General features: G+C 45.9%; 1 protein-coding gene across 2 annotated transcripts in view; it reads left to right on the top strand.

Annotated features, from left to right (window-relative positions):
• The window catches only part of Kdm2 (Lysine demethylase 2), a 52,906-nt gene that overhangs the window by 20,347 nt on the left and 15,352 nt on the right, over window positions 1-17,207 (top strand). For both annotated transcript variants that reach the window (XM_077653490.1, XM_077653489.1), the window contains exons 10-16: window positions 2,082-2,237; window positions 4,367-4,579; window positions 4,665-4,757; window positions 7,250-7,330; window positions 8,034-8,267; window positions 9,049-9,303; window positions 12,639-12,833. In XM_077653490.1, the coding sequence (XP_077509616.1) occupies window positions 2,082-2,237; window positions 4,367-4,579; window positions 4,665-4,757; window positions 7,250-7,330; window positions 8,034-8,267; window positions 9,049-9,303; window positions 12,639-12,833 (1,227 nt within the window). The remainder of the gene's footprint in view (window positions 1-2,081; window positions 2,238-4,366; window positions 4,580-4,664; window positions 4,758-7,249; window positions 7,331-8,033; window positions 8,268-9,048; window positions 9,304-12,638; window positions 12,834-17,207) is intronic.

Raw genomic sequence — 17,207 nt, 5'->3', positions numbered from 1 at the left:
AAGTGAAAAATATTCACCTTGTTTTAATCGAATATTTGTGTTGAAAGTGAATAATATTAAACAAAGACAAAAGTATGCTATGCTCTATTACTCGCATATTGGGTGATGCGTCATGCAGGTCGGGCCCCAAATTTTGGAAACGAAAAGAAAAATGCAATGAAAATGGCGCATTGGTCAACCAACAAAAGCTCTGAAGCCACAAATACTGAACAACACATATCAGAGCATTGGCCAAGCAGTCAGAAGCTCCTCGGCGGAGACAGCACCCTTGCGTACTGAGCTCAGATTTTGCAGATCATCCCGAGGAAATGCGATAGATTACGCACGACTTGAAGGCATTAGAAAGGTTTTCGTTTGTTCGCTGAAAGTTGAGCAGACCCCTGCAATATTAGCAGTGCCGCCAATGCCACACGCTGATGGCAGTAATCTGTTTCGAGTGCACAAAAAGCTTGGTGTGGCTGTTGCACGCAAAAAGATGCTCTCGCTACTGTCCTTGGTATCACTATTTGACACAGTTTTCGGTGACATCGAACTTGTGCAATTTTCTTATGGCTTCGCACAAGACAGCACTTTAAATGTTGCCAAGAACGGCCACTGATGTTCGGGAGATGTGACTCACTGACTGTGAGAAGTTTAATTTTTTACAATGAGCCATCTAAAGCACACTGTCAACGTGGTGACGGTGCGGTGGGATTCTTTACTTATCTTCATATCGGTCTTATCTGATAATTTTGTGTGCAGCTGTCTTGAAAAAGAAAAGGCTCATGAAAGCCATTTGTTGAGGTCTGTTCGTAAACATCTGCTCATCTTTCTATCTACCGCAGCATTTCTGTTTTTATTTTTTTCTTAATGCGTCCACAAAGTCAGTGCTTGCATTACAATTGTTTTATTTTTTTTTTTCTCATTTCGCACTACAATCTAAGTAGTAGAGAGAGTGCTTTCGATCTATTCAGGGTTTATCTTAAAAGGTCTAACCTTGTTACCATAGCGCAATAACCTCGCATTAAAATGAACATATAATTGATTTCCATAAGGCCTTTGACAATGAAGCATGCGGAAAAGTAGGTCAGGCGAAGGCTGCATCATACTGGCGGCTGCGGGTTGCATACATGGAGTGCCGCTTCCAACCATTGGCCAAAGCATCATTTCTGTTAGTTGAGTGTCCGATCTTCGGAGGTTGTTAACTTAGAATCATGTGATGTCTGCCAGTAAACTGATCTAGCAACCTGTTTTATTTCGGGTGGTTAATTCATGCCAGTTGTTGGGCACACATCCTATCATCTATACTTTCAATCCGTTGTGTATTTGCAGAATCCGGGTGGAGTACTTCTTGGCGCAACACATAAATGGGACATGGCAGTCACTGTCTTGTGTCCAAGTGCCTGTCTTGACCCTACTACATGTTGCACTTATATATATTCTTCCTTGAAAACATGAACCAACTAGCCTTCAAGTAAACTCTGCTGTAGGATCTGGCGCTGCACTAATTCGTCATGATGCATGCCGCAGTGTAAAAGGGGCGCTTAGTTTGAGCTCCACTGCAGTCAAAAATTTAACCGAAAAATGACAATGCCGTGTGAGGGTCGCACCCCGTCAAAACCGCGAAAAAAGAAGTGCTGCCCTTACACAAGTATATTACGGTCGGTGTACTCTAAATATAAGGAAAATGTTTACTCCTAATATAAGCTGCCATTCTCCACCCTCGCCTTGGCCAGCCAAAATGAAGTATGTAACTAACTGCACCACACTCTTATGTTGTTTCCAGTGGGATAGCATCACAGGGCACATGTAGCTTGAAGCTACAGGTGCATAACACCGCAGTCTGAGGCAAATCGAAATCAAAAGCAATAAAATGGCGCACCTTCCTGCCTTCCACACTTTTGTGTGTCCTGGCCGACTTTCATGGAAACCAGCAAGCCGCATTGCCAGTGGTCCTGTAGTAGGATTGCTGCCTACCATAAGATGTCTAATCCCTTTGCAAGCACACTATGAATAGAGCTAAAAAGACTGAAAGCTTCCACGTGGAAAGTGTTCTTTGCTTGCAGTCAAGAGCATGTTTTCTTGCTGTCGTGGTTCTGCAGGTGCCTGTCAAGTTCCGGTATCCTTTCTACCGTGAGATGCTGTGGTATGTGTTGCAACGGTACGTCCAGTGCCTTCTTGGCATCAACCACCTCACCTGCAACGAGGATGGGGACCCAGTTGATGGTCCCAAGAGGGGCCCTGCTCAGCAAGTCCAGGTGAGTCTCAAATAGGTGACCCACTTGCTTTGTAAGGGCCACAGGGGTTGTGTCACTTTGCAGTTTGAGAAGTGGAACCAGACATAAGGGAAAAAATAATTACGAGAGGCCGCCTTTTGATGTTTCAGTATTGTTAGGTGAGCTAATCCTAATAAGCCGGATAAGCTTCATGATGCAAGGACGCAGGCCACTTCTCCGACTTCTGTTCTCACTGACCTCTGATGTGCTGCTCATCGTAGGCAGCATGTAGTGAACCTAGAAGACGTGCTGGCATTGCCGTCAACCAACGGGCCAGTTCTCGCCTCTCAGTCTGGGCTGTGAGAGCAAAAATGGGTAGCCAGTCCTGATGAAGTAGCCATTGAACAAAGGAACAAAGCAGTAGTTGGTATCGAGGCTCGCTTTCGTCTACATTGCTGTCCCTGTGCATGCACGTCAACAAATGGTCTCCTCGACATGATATGAAGCAGCACTAATCGATGTAGCAACGCCGCCAGTCCTACAGAAGCCGTGCTTGACGTAAGGCTATCTTCCTCCTGTACTGGTGACTCTGAAACATTGGATTCCTCTAGTAGAATAGCATTTTGCCACATATTGCATTACTGCCAACGTTGTTGGGTACCACCACCTGATAGACAGCCTTCCACCCGGGACGGCCAGAAAGGTGCGGGACCTCTAGCAGCTGCTAAAGTTGAGCAGGACAGCTGCCAGCCGGGCCAACTGTTGTGTCACATGCCGCAGCTGATCAGTAGGGCGGCAGTTATTGACGGCTTTCTTTTGAAAGAACTGTTTCTACAGAGGCTGTTATCAAATGTGTGAATAGGGGTCGCCTCGTCTGTCGAGACAGATCTCGTAAAAATGGCTGAGCTTGCCTTCTGCACGTTGTACACATTGCATTCTGGCTGGGAATTTCGCGAATTCATATCAACCATGTCCCCATCATTGAGATTCTACTCTGTTGAATTGAGAAGATGTGCTGACCCTCTCCCTCTGCTTGTGCAGTGAGAGAGGAAAGGGAAACCAATACAAAAAGGGTGCTGGTGACCGAAGGAATGAAGCAGTAGCTGGTATCGAAGCTCACAGCTGTCTACACCACTGTCTCTGTACTCCTCGCGCCAACAACCAAGGCCTCGCGGTTCATGCACAGACCACATGGCTTGTGTTGCTAAACTTCCCCAGGCAAAAAAAAGAAACTTGTGAAGAAACACTTGGCATGAAGGGAGCAAATTACTCATTGGCGTCCGCCCAAGCGCAGCCACACGGCTACAGAAGAAAGCCATAGAGTTTCCACAGAAACTTCGTAGTAAAAGAAAAATTCGTCCTGGTTTGGGGTTCGAACCCGAGACCACCGCTTCACTGGAGCAGTCTCTCTACCAACTAAGCTAACCAGAACAGCTAGCATACGGTAGGATGAGAGCGAATTGATTGACAACTCAAAGTGTAAACAGTGATTAGGGGATTCCCTTAGACATTTGAGCAAAGGCTTAGCATGTGCTCTGGTTTTCGCCTATCTGTTTTGCTAGCAACCTCAAAGGGCTTGAGTGGCAGCGCCTGGCAGACAGCGAACGTTGGCAAAACAAAGGAAAATAGAGACGTTGCAATGAACTTTGCAAAAAAGAAAAAGGTCACCAAACATAGTGAAACAAATATATAACTATTACAACATCAAGAGAGATTACAGTAATTTGAAATTAATACAGTAAATAGATGAAATAACTACGGGGCAGGAAGCAGCACGGAGACATACTGCAAAGTTTTTTTCAGGGTGTATTTAGTAGGCCTGATTGGTAGGCCTGATTTATGTTGTCTGGCAATTGACATGAATAAAAGTTCTATCTATCTATCTATCTATCTATCTAGCAACCCTGAACTTGATTTAGGCGTAATGCAGGCAAAGTTAGTATGGACTTTTTGTGCTTCAAACTTGAGATTGGTTGAGGCAGTTGAGAGAGGTTGGTTTTCTTTTTTTAAGTTCACCAATAGTCAAAAAGGCAACAGTAGGGCAAAACAAATTTAACGTAATTGTGAAAGCACCGGGCAAGTTAGCCATGAGTGAGCTAGCCTGTCAAAAAATCACTGCTTTACTTTTTGTCTATTTTTTAACTTATACCATGCTCTTCTCTTGTTGCCAGGCATCACAGCAACAGGGCACAGTGGGCGCTCGCTCCTTTGATGGCAGCTCCTTCCTGGACCTCAGCACTTTGTCACCGAAGCCCAATGGTGGTGGAGCCGGCAGTCCCACCGTCCCCAATGAAGACTCGCTGGACTCAGCGGAGGAGCCTTGCCGCCGTACTTTTCCCGCGGGCCATGTGCACCTCACTCGGCGGGAGATCGATGGACTTCGGGTCAGTCTCGAAAAGCAAGCTGCTTTTTTTTTTTTTTTCTTTTGACGGCTTGGCTTGTTCCTCACCACTGCCTGTTTTCCTGCAGATGATAATCCGCTGGCTTCAAAAGCTGCCGCCCAACAAGAAGTTTGTCCCCGATTTGGTGAGAGATCCCGAAGCCCTGCTCGCCGATGCCAAGGTACGATTTTTGTGCTTGTGGCCCTTTGTTGCTCATTCCGCACAAGTGTCCCTAAATGGCACCTCAGTTCTAGTGTTAAGGTTAATCTCTATACAGTAAAATCTCGTTTAAGTTGTAGTTCAAGAGACCGAGAAAATTGATGATGGTGGTGGATTTTTGTGGCGCAAGGGCATCTGTGTCCAAAGAGAGCCATGGGCACAAGGTATTTTCTTCTACTCATGGTGGGGTCAAAGACCCATTTCCCAAGCATTTCATCCTAAAGAAGCCGAGCACTAGACCAGGGGAAAGCTTGCACCCATGGTATCACCGGTGGGTACCCAGCGGCACTGGGGATCGAACCCCGCACCTCCCGCTTGCGAGGCGGATGCTCAGAGTGCTAGACCACCACTGCGGTTAGAGACTGGGAAAAATGTTCAAATTATCCAAATGTCCGGATTGATGAATGCCCTTCCCTCCCCACACTAAAAAAAAATTGCCAGAAATCATCTGCATCGTAGTAAGTACCGTAAAAAGCGGACTACAGGTCGGACTGGAATATAGGTCGATCCCCCAACTAACCAATTCTAAAAATTAAAAAGTTCTTTTTCAGTGGAAAAAGTACCGAAAGACACCCTTATCTTGAAACAAATGCGACTTAACAAGTTGCACAATGGTGACAGTATTTATTTTATTTTATTTAAATGCCGCTCATATGTACACCCGGCAAATTTTTTAACAGTATCGCGCGCCCATCTACCCGCGTGTTTGTTTCTGGCACACAGAACTGCAGCACCGTAGAGCATAGCCCTTCTTCATGAATCGCAGCACCCAGGATGGCGAGCCCTTGAATTGCGCCCTGGTGAGTCGGAGGCACGCGCGATCTCTACCGCATTCATGCGGATGCATTCGGCAGTCACAGGCAACGATCTTGCACGCAGCACAACCTTTCCTTCCAATTCTGGATACGCTGTGGTTCGCCCACGAAATGATGTTTTCTTCTGGTTGCTGCAAGTTGTACCGCATTCACGCAGATGCATTCGGCAGTCACAGGCAGCGATCTTGCACGCAGCGCAACCTTTCCTTCCAATTCTGGATATGCTGCGGTCCGCCCACAAAATGACGTTTTCTTCTGGTCGCTACAAGTTGTAACACGCAGCTTCTGCCTCCGCCAGTACTGAATGCTCTTTTTGGATACTCCAAATTCGCGCCTTGCCGCCAGGTTGCTGTGAGCTTCCGCGTACTCAACCGCGTTTTTCTTGAAGGTGACGGTGAATTGCCGTCGGCTTCCGCTCATTTTGAAACAAAATGTGAAAAGCAGCCTTTTAACAAAACAGCTTTGCAACGACGGAAACGCAAAATGGCTGCGCGCTATGCCGCACTGCTGCTGATGGCTATGGTGATAGAGGCTGTTGACTTCAGCCACCCATTTTCCGTAGTTTTTCCCCCCAATGACAGGTATATAAGATGGGGGTTGACTTTTCGCCATGGTTTTTTGAAAAAGTTCGACCTATATTCCAGTTTTTACGGTGTATCTAGCAAAAACAAGGGTGGCAGTCTTCTGCTTTTGAGATGAAGACTGCATGGCAACACTGATTTTTCTGAATATTGCCACATGCCTACTACGTGCATACGTGCATATTAGCAATTGCATTCTTCATGCACACTCTTGGGATTGTAACACATGACGGCTTTAGAATGGTGAAGGCCTCCTAGCATGTAGTTCCGCCTCAACAAATGAATGGAAGAATCGTGTTGATGGAACCGAGGGAAACGTGTCTGTGCCTGGACAGTAAACACCTTCTGGTGAGAAAATGAAAAGATGTGTGCTGCACCAATCGGCATCCAAAACGGCACAGAACTGTACTCGGCTGGCTGGCCAATGTGTGGCCGGGCTGCCACCGCCATGGTCTGGAGCAAAACTGGGAAAGGGGAAACAAACTATGCAGCCACACAATTTTTCGGCACCAGGGCCCTCTGAACGTTTTCACGCCTGCTGTTGCCTGATGTAAGAGGTTTGCGGCCACCTCTTTGATGGGTTATCTGACATGATGTGGGATATTAGCACGATCGCTCGCAATTTCATTCGTACAGCAATGCAGACTTTGGCCGGGAGTGTGTCCGAATTAACTGGTGCGGGCCTAGCATTGTCCAAATTAACGAGCGTTCGACACAAGTCTTGCATGAGTGTTGGCAGGGGCTATATTGGCAGTCCGAATTATATGGATATCCGAATTAGCGGGGGTCGAGTCAATGAGGTTTTACTGTTCTACCAGCCCTATTGTTTCAGAGGGCAAATTTTTTTTCTGAACATAATGAGACATTGAAGGCTTAGCTTTGTTTGGATATGATATTTACCAGAAGAAAGTCAGTTCATAATTGGGCTTCGGAAGAGGATTTGTGGTATATTTTTGTGCATATGTGTTGAGCTTCATTGAGTCCCCAGTACGACGCATGTTTTTAAAAGCATTGGTATTTACTCCTTGAACAAAATTTTTTCCATCTTTCACTTGCAGCGCCTGGTGAAAGAGCACAAGCATGATGATCCAGTGCTTGCAATCACTGACAAGCCAGTGCTGTTCTGGCCAGAGAGCAAGGTGTGTGTTAACCAGAATTATTCCTCTTTTCTTGCATTTATTCTCCTTTCCTGTCTTCTATCTCATTGTGAAGGTTAGTCTGCAGCAAAAAAGCTTGTACACCTCATGTTTATGAGAGATTTTGCAAAAGAGGACGCCACAGCTGAGTGTCGAGATACGCTTCATCACGTGTTCTGTCTTGTGAATTGTAGCATTTTATTTAACCCTCTGGATTTTCTACATAGCCTTGTACGCCTGTATCAGTTAGATGGTGACGATGACATTGAAGGAAGCACACGGTAACCATCTCACTCTGAGGTTGAGGGTACACCTTAGCCACATAGTGGTAGAGCAGGAGTGAAGAAAGTGGTATTCACTGGTGTCAAATAGGGCAGGCACAGGGTTGCTAGGGTCCTATGGGGAGTCCTGTGCGCTTGACAGCTGGACTGTAGTATGGTTGAGCACGAAACTGGAAGTCCACTACTACGCATTTATGGCCACACTTTAACGAGATGAAATGCGCAAGTGCTCATGTGCCTTGGGTTCTGCCCACATTTAAGAACCAGAAGTGGTCAGACATTATCCCAGCGCTGTCTACTGCAGCATCTCTCATAGCCCGTGATGTAGCTGTCGAGGCATAAAATTGAATTAAATATGAATTAACATCCTGCTGCGTGAATGGTCTCCGTGCGTGTGTTGGTGACACGTGCCGCCTGGCGTGCAGAAGAAGACCAAGCCGCGCGTGGGCCTCCCTCCACTGGGCGGAAAGGGTTCGTCAAAGGGGGGCCGCGGCTCGGACAAGGACAAGAACGGGGCCCGGCGGCGGCGCACGCGCTGCAAGAAGTGCGAGGCCTGCCTGCGTGCCGACTGCGGTGACTGCCACTTCTGCAAGGACATGAAGAAGTTTGGCGGGCCCGGCCGCATGAAGCAGTCCTGCATCAGCCGCCAGTGCATGGCTGTGAGTAGTGCCCCAACTCATCCTCATCGTGCATGTTCCCCCTCTCGGCCATAGAGCGCAGAATGCTCAGGGGCTGCGTTTGAACGGCTTTGGGGAGCAAACTCGGGGAAACTGAAGCAGCGCTGGGCATTTGGAAACACTGATAATTTGTCTGGTCATTATTCTTAGTCGGAGACTAATATTCATGCACTGCCAAATGTTATGTGCCTGTGCGTCAAACAGTTCACAATTGGTAGCATTACATAAAGGGTGCAGCTACCTTATTACCTTATTAAGTAGAGCACAACTCTCGACCCTGCAAAAGAAATGGTAAGGAGAGTCAGAATGGGTTGGAGCTCATTTGCAAGGAACTCTCGAGTAGTGAACAGCAGCTTACCAATACACTTCAGAAGAAAAGTAAATAGCAGTTCCATCTAGCCAGTGCTCTCTGATGGGGCTAAAACTTGGAGGCTAATGAAAAGGCTTGAAGGTGAATTACAGACAGCATAGCTCACAATGAGGAAGGGACTGATAAGGACACCCTGGAGAGGCTGGAAAGCGATGTGAATCTGTCAGTGAACTTTTTTTAAATGGTATTTTAGCAGACATCAAGAGGCAAGATAGACTTGTTCAGGATGCAGCAAACAGGTAAGCAGTGGTTTGTTGGGGCAACAGAGTTCATCCTGCATGTGGCATAATCTTGCTGTGTATGATGATGTTCGGGTGCATCAGTTCATGAAAGGACAGTGTGGGGTGCTGACTGCAACGTGCCCCTTCTTTGGGGACATGCACACCTGTGCAGCCCGTGCTTCCGCACACGGCCTGCTGCATGCTGTGTGGGCGTGACGGCTGGGAGAAGGGGGCGCCACAGCCGTCTGACCAGGAGGCTTGCTCGTCGCTCATGGAGTGCTCCCAGTGCTGGGAGATTGTGCATCCGGCCTGCCTGGCTGAGCGCAACCCGCACCTGCTGGGGATGCAGGGCAACGTCAGCGACGACCTGCCCAACAGCTGGGAGTGCCCCAAGTGCTGCCGCGATGGGAAGCCCGACCAGGTCAAGGTGTGTGCCTCCGTTGCCTTGCTAGCCGCTGGGCATGCGGCCTCTGATGTGTTGGCGATATGCAGATTGTGCGCCAATGCTTGTGATCATGGTGCTTACCACGCGGCTATAGAATGGCATCGGCGATGCACGAGCTGCGCACCGCCACTCAGTGTTTGCAGTACGAATTGCGAGGCCGGTGATCACTGCATCGACAATGTGCAGGCCTTACTCCACAGCTCAGTGTCCGCAGAGCATACTACCCAATGGGTAATCGCGATGTTCTTGATGTGAGTGCAGCACGTAGTGCTCACGGATGTGGTTATGGATCCCACATTCGTATCATCCGTAGTGGGGTGGGCAGATGTTTGGAACATCTGAAATTCTGTCCATTGCACATAATGCAGTTTGGCCGGCAAATTTCACAATTTCGTACGAGCTGCAACAGTAACACCAAGATTATACTGCAATAGGAAGGGAGGAGCGTAGATAGTGGCATTGGTGTTAAGCTGGCAGTAGGCTTGCATCATTGAAACTTCCGTATACAGTAGAACTCTGCTGTTACATTTTTGGGTACTGTGTTGTCCTGGCTGCTACGTTTTCATGAGCTGGTCCCCTGCGACCTCCCATAGAGATCTATGCCATAAAAACTTGGCTGTTCCGTCACTAAAGTCACTTCACGACAGTAGCTCATTCCGTGCTGCCATTTTGACAGCCTGCATTTCGAGTACGCGGAACAGTTACGGGGTGAAAGTGGAACTCTAAAATCTATTGGCGCTTGGCCGCCACCATGTTTGGCGGCTTCCGGCATGTGTTGCAGCTGTCGATGCTGTCCCTTCACCGCTGCAGCGTGGGCAAGAAGGACCGAAGGCACGAAAGCAAAACTATCGCAAGAGGCAGCACTGTACGAGCTGCAGTTGGGCAGGCTGGCTGACATGTTTGTGTCATCCGTGTGTTCCTTGTCACGCAGCTAGAACCTAGAAGGTTCTAGCTGAGGAGGATTGGGTAGGGCTAAAGTGGCTGCTGTGGGAATAGTGCAGGACAAGCGCACACTCATGACCAAACTTAGCCCGGTTTGTGCACCTGCCCCCTTCGCTGATGCCTCTCTTTCGTCAACGGCTGCTCAGGCAGACCCAAGAACCATCGCAAGGCGTTTTAGACTTTCTGTGCATGTGAGCAGCCTTGAGAGCCACAGAGCTTTGCAGAGGAGCATGTTCTTACTAGAAGTAAAACAAAACCAAAAAAAGGTAGGCAAAGTTATACATTTTTCTCTCGCTTCACAGCTACTAAGTTTCCTGGTATTGTGTTTTGTTTTTTTTGCAGTCCTGCGGAAAACGTATCAGTGGGGTTGTACTGTATTGTCTACATGGTTAAATGGCTAGTTATAATCACTATTCTGGATTCGCTAAAGATTTGCGTGAATAAGGTGTCCACCGAGATGTGAGACAGATGCTGCGCCACAGCTCTGTGCCACAGCTCTGCGCCACAATATGACCACAGCTCTGTACAAAAAGCAGTTTTTGCCATTGAAGAATGGTGTCTTAAATGGGCTATGGAACTTAATAGTGAAAAAACTGTTGTCTTACGTATAACTAGAAAAAAGTCTCCAAGTTTGCTGCCTTACCTTATTCGCGGTAATAGGATTTTGGAAGTTGAACAATATAAATATTTAGGTGTAACACTTGACAGTAAGTTAAAATGGTCGTCACACATTACTAATATTTCTACAGCCGCATTGAGAAAGCTATGGGTTTTACGAAGAAAGCTAAAAACTGCCCCAGCACACATGAAAAAATTGGCTTACGAAACTTGTGTGCGGTCTTTACTTGAATATGCTTCAATCGTTTGGGACCCGTACACGAAAAAGGACATAATGGTCCTTGAAAAAGTAAATAGGAAAGCGGTTAGGTTTATATACGGAAAATACAAAAGGGAAGACTCTCCATCGCAGTTAATGATGTCAAATAACATTCCTACACTAGAAGTCCGCCGAAAGATTAATAGATTGGTATTCTTGTTTAATAGTTTAACAGGTAAAAATAACCTGAAGCTTCCGGAGTGCATTAAGCGTCCTCTAGTGCGAAGGACTCGGAATGTTCTTGAACATTCACTTACTCCCCTTTTCGCCAAAACTAACAGTTTTAAATACAGTTTTTTCCCTAGAACAGTGCAAGATTGGAATTCGTTACCGGAATCTGTTTTTTCCTCGCAAACGTTTTCTGATGCGTTAAATCGTCTATTTACCTGCTAATATTGATTATATGTAAGTTTTGTATACGTGTGCTGTTGATATTGTATAAGTTTATTCGTTTGGTTTATTCTTTTGGTATCCGTGCGCTGCTAACATTGTATAAGTTTATTCTTTTGGTTTTATTCTTTTGGTTTCCGTGTGCTGCTAATATTGAATAACTTCATTCTTTTGGTTATGTAACATTATATGTTCACTCCTACTTGGGCCAAGCAGTGGCCTGCAGTATTATGAAATAAATAAAATAAATAAAATTTCCTTTCCCAACAACCAATTAAAAAAAAAATTTGCGTGAATCTCACAAGATTATCTACATCACATACAGCAGGGTGCACAAGTTGTCACAAGTCAGCTTTTATGTTCACCGATATCGGAGACCTGCAAGTTGTTTCATTGTGAGCTTGTTTTTCTCATAGCATCTCCGTAGGCAGTGCTGCAGTTCTGTTTATATTGTAGAAAGGCAAGTGCAGTAGGATTGCAGTTATATGGTCACGGATGAGACAAATTCATGAAATTATCCGGCTAAAGGGCATTGTGTACAATGTGTGAAAATTCTGTTATTTCATACACTCTCCCACGCCGCCACAGATGATATGAGTCTGGGGGTCGCAACCGCACCTGCAAGCAGTGAACACTGCCCTCACTATCCAGTGCCTATGCCGCTGTTACGAATCGCGCAGCACGCACTGCGAGCACCAAGATAAATGGTATGCGACCACAAATAAATCCCGTCAGCCCACAATAGATTTGCGTGAGCGCATTTCTCTGGTTGTTGTTTAGGTTTTTGATGATATGATTATTTTTTGCAACCCCCTGAGATTCTTGTCAACAAAATTGTACTGTATTTTTTCTTAAGTGGGGTACTGTTTTAAGAAAGAAAAATGCCAGATCAATTTTCGTTTTGAGGTCCAAGCATGAATGAGCCAGCTGTTTGGCTCAGGCAAACATTTGTGCCCATTTCCCTGAGCAGTGCTGTGTCGGTCACTTTGCTAGTTCAACTGGCAGCTTTCTTTTTCTTTTTTTGCTCTCAGATGTTTGTTTACGCATACCTGATATTTACTATCGTGATGTTTTTGGCTGAAAAAACGTTAAAATAAATGTTCTGCAGCCACGGCACACTCGAGGGAGAATGTCGAAAGGTCCACAAGATGGAAAGTCCGAATGCGAGTATGTGCCGGGTCTCGACTCGGTGCCACCAGTACCTGGCAACCCTGCGCTGAACCTCACCTCGAGGCCATACGAGGCCACTGGCGAGCTTGGCGCAGGCGAGCAGGACACATGCGGTGCTCCAGCGAAGAAGAAGGTGAGGATGCTTGTGCTGCTGTGGCAATTTTTCCTCTCACGTGACATTGTCCGTGAGCTCTCTTTTCTGACGCAGTGCACATTGCATGGCTGGTTTGATTGCTTATGGACACAGGCGCATGTGGTTAGTATAAAAAGGTAGTTGTGGGGATGCATAGATAGGTAGTCATTTTGTATTTAATGCGCCTTTGTCTCGCACCCGCTTTGCACTTGCATGCCTCACCTGCTCTGCCCTCTTCTAAGCTTCGCTGTTTGAAAACAGACCACCAGGTTCTGGTACACATGCACAGTTCATGCTGATGACATGTGCAAATGACAGATGGTGGTAGCTGTCAAGTGTTCGCCTGCCAGTTCACGTGCGCAGTTGGCGCTTCGTGGAAGTGCGTTACACTTGCATTGCCCATGTGCATTTGTTTTCAACCAGTTTGCCTAGTAGCAGGCAATTTTGCGCGCACTCCCCGACGTGCGCCACACCTTGCCTTGTGAAAAAGGCAGGTTTGAAGTGAAGTGAATTTGAAGCTGCTGCCACTGCCGCTATGGCAACCCAGCTCATATTCATGAGTGGGAGTGCTTGTGGCATTGTGTGTTGTATTAGTGCTAGTGCTGCAGCGTCTCATCATGCTGATAGAGGAGTGGCAAGAATGGAGGAAAACCTCACTTCTGCACATCATTTGTAAGTGCTGCTTTATGCAACACATAGAGCAGCATATTTTGGTTGAAGACAGTCTATCTGTTGAATGCAGTAACTTGCCATACTCGGGGCGTTCTGGACTCTGTTAAGTTTATGTAGTTTGCTGTAATATTGTACTTTTGATGTAATCTGACATCAAATGATCAGCAGCAGTACACAAAAGTGCGTTTTTGTTTTCTAGTGAAAAGTTTTGCAGGTTTAATATTTGTGTAGTTGGGTCGCTGCTCTTGTTAATGAATTTGTGGTCGATGACCACACGAACAAGTGACAGCATTTCGGGGCTCCTACATGGGTCAGTTTTGCCTTTGTCCATCTACAGGTCTGCTTTCTGATTTCCGTATCAATGCTTGATTTATTGGAAGTCGTCTGTATACAGTTATGAGAATTGTAAATACCGTATCTACGTATTCTATCGTGCACCTTTTTCCAAAAAAAAATCGCCTAAAAAGGTCATGTGCGTTAGAATCCTTCTCATTAGCATCACAAAATGGCAGCTTGACATTTCTTCTGCTTCAGTGTTGCCTACCTATACTTCATCTCACAAGTTGTTTGCAGCACTGTGAAAGGTAGAGCTCTCTCTTCATATCAAGGCCAAGAAAGACAACAAATAGTCCTTCAAATGTTTGTGCTGTGTTTTGACCATTTTTGAAGTTATTATTGCATTAACGGAAGAGGTATTTTGAGATGGTGTTTCGAAAATACAGTGAGCATTTCATTCACTGGTTAAATTAGCAGAGAAAGTTCACACGAACTCAGCACTGCGGAGGCCTGTTGCAACTTAGTGCTTCACCATTTGTAAACATGGCGGCCGCCGATTGGCAGAGTCTCCTGTGCTCAGCAGTTGGACACTGGCGCTCTTTCCTTCCCAGAGATGGAATCACCAGTAGAGGGCTAAGGGGGGACATTGCTCTTCCAGGTCGAAAAAAAAAAAAATCGGTTTTTCAATTTTCTATATTCGGATTATGGGGTCATGTTACATCTGTCGTCAAATTTTTAGAAAGGAATAATGTGTTTTTGCTTCATGGTAGCCATTTAAATTTCCAAAGGCACACGCGTTGCCTTTTAAATTAAGGTCAAATCGTGCCCCACAGTTGCTCGGTACCTATGCGCTCCCCCGATTCTTTTTTGGTCTCGTTTGAAAGCTCGCGCCTACAGCTCTTTTTTCTTTTTTTAATCGGTAAGCAACATGGTGGTTTTTTCATTCGCGAACAAAACGGCCACAGAGAGAACATGCACTCCGCATTTTCATTGGCGAGAAAAGTCACGTCATCAAAAAAGTGCTCTGTGATTGGTCAGGCCTTGGGTTAGGCTTGTCTGTTCCTGAAGCGTGGTGTCGTTTTGAGAGCATCTTTGCCGCACGACGTTTACAATGCCAGGAGGCTGGATGAAGTACCACTTGCTTCATCGGTTCTGCGCCCGGAAACAAAAGAAAAGCAAAAGGCGCAATGGCTCTGGACCAGCGCCAATTTTTGTTGGAACGATAAAATCCGAGAGTGCAATAAAACTAAAACAAGACCAATTGCCCATTAGTATAATTTTAAAACAATACAATTTGTCTGAGCCACCAATTGAATTTTTCCAGATAAAGTTTAATGTGCCTTATCCTTTGTTCAGATGAGTCTAAAACATTCATTTTACCTTGGTGCACACAGAGGACATTCTAGAGCATGCCTGTATGCTGTATTTCACTGTGGCCTTTACTGTTAGATAATTTAATTACCTGCAAGTTTCAAACAAAGATTGCATAACATTTTTAGAATAACTTGTTTCACGGGAAAACTGTGTGCATATTTGAAATCAGCGTACTGAAATGCATGAACTGGATTAGTTGCATGAATATCCATCAAGAAATAAGGAAATAAGAGGGGTGTCCCTCCTTACGGGGCACGGAGGAACACGTTTTGCAGTGCACGCTGTTTGATTGGCTCAGATCACTGCAGCCTTCACAGCACTGCAAACAACCTGTGAGATCTAGCCCACTGAACTTGTGGATATCGGCAGGCCTCGCCAGCATCTTGGTGTCACGTCCTGTCAGCAAGGCGCTGAATTGGACTTGAGCCAACATAGATGCATTGGTTGTGAAGATGCTCCGAGTCCACAGTGACGCCGGGTTAACAAAAAAAGGAAAAAGATGACCTTGTGTTCGGAGACTTCCAAATGGCACAACTGGGCAGCCCCTTGCTGAGTGCACAATCGCCGCCAGTGCTTCCGTCTAGGGCACACAGTGTCTTAGCACGGAGCAACATCAAAGTGCGGCACTTCATAGAGGACTTAGGCACTAGCATCGAATCACTGTGCAACTACAACCCTGGTGCGCAAGGTGTTCATACGCTACAATACTGCTCTTTCCCCTACTTAATACACTTGGAGAGTGCTCAGTGTAGCTGCTGATCTCTTCATGAGGAAATGTGAGAAAATTACTGACGACAACTTCGCAAGACAACTGCTCTTGAAAATTAACGTTAACAGAATTATCGGGCAAGCTGCAGTAGGTCATTTTAGTCTGACTAAATATGTGTTGCAAGGAAAATAACGCATTAGCAATCGATTACGTTTCTGTAATTGTTCAGTTACTCTTCTGGGGCGGTAATTAACCTCTGTAATAAGTTACGTTTCAGATGCAGTAATTTTAATATCTTGCTTGTTTTCTGTAACTTCTACAAGACTAGTTAAATGTGAGTGCTGAGCCAAAATTTGTCGTTGTCAATTTAGGTTCACTGTCACATTTAGCTTTAAACAAATGAATAGCACAAGAGCAACAAGAACAGTGTTACAGTGTTTTTATCATAGTGTAGTTGTTTTTTTTTGTGCCTAATACGTATTATTACAGCCCGATGTTAGTTGTGTGCAGCAGAATGCTGGCCTCCTTGCTAATGTTTGGCAGTGGGGAGGTCATGCTTTGTGGCATCTGACATTGATGCAGGTATGAAGTGAAGTGTATGACTGAATTTGGGTTTGCCAAAAGTGTTGTACTCGTTGACATTTGCCAATGCTTGTATTGCTTGTGGAACAGCTGTGGAAATTATACAGTAAAAGTAAAAGCTCGTTAATTTGCAGTTCGAGGGACAACAAGATAATTTTGAATTATCCTACAGTTCATATTGTCAAATGGCTCCAAAAAAAAAAAAAAAACTGCCGAAAGCTGTTCACATCACAATTTTTTTGTTGTTGTTGTTGTGAAAGCCAGGGTAGTGGTCACCTGCTTTTGAAGTGAAAGCTGAGTGGCAACAGCGATTTTTTTTTTGCAAATCTGTTAATTGCCTCACTGTGCGCCCACTGCTGGGAATTTCGAAGCAGAACTGTCCCAAAATTGTGACGGCCTCCACAGCCTCCATCACGGCATGATGCAGTAGCAGTGGGGCTTCCTCACAGACAGGGTTGTCACATGTGAGGAGGCTCTACCGCATGAACCGCGAACAGTGCACGACGAGCCAAAAATTTCAGTACAGTAAAAGACTGAAGAACCACGTGGATGCAAACGAGAGAAGTTTGTTGGCATTTGAAACAGCCGTGGAAAGGACTCACAGCTGCGCTGTCCTCGGCTGGCTGGCCGATAGCCTTCGCAGTGTGGTACAGATCTGAGAGAACCAAAACAAACTCGCGTGCGGAGTATTTTTCGCTGATGGGATCCTGCGCTTGTTGTCACGCCTGCTGTTGTATGTCCTCCTCTCCCGTTTCGTCAGG

The sequence above is a fragment of the Amblyomma americanum genome, chromosome 2 (assembly GCF_052857255.1).
Source record: "Amblyomma americanum isolate KBUSLIRL-KWMA chromosome 2, ASM5285725v1, whole genome shotgun sequence".
NCBI lineage: Eukaryota > Metazoa > Arthropoda > Arachnida > Ixodida > Ixodidae > Amblyomma > Amblyomma americanum.
The sequence above is the reverse complement of the archived record's forward strand: the minus strand, read 5'-3'. Positions and strand labels throughout refer to the sequence as shown.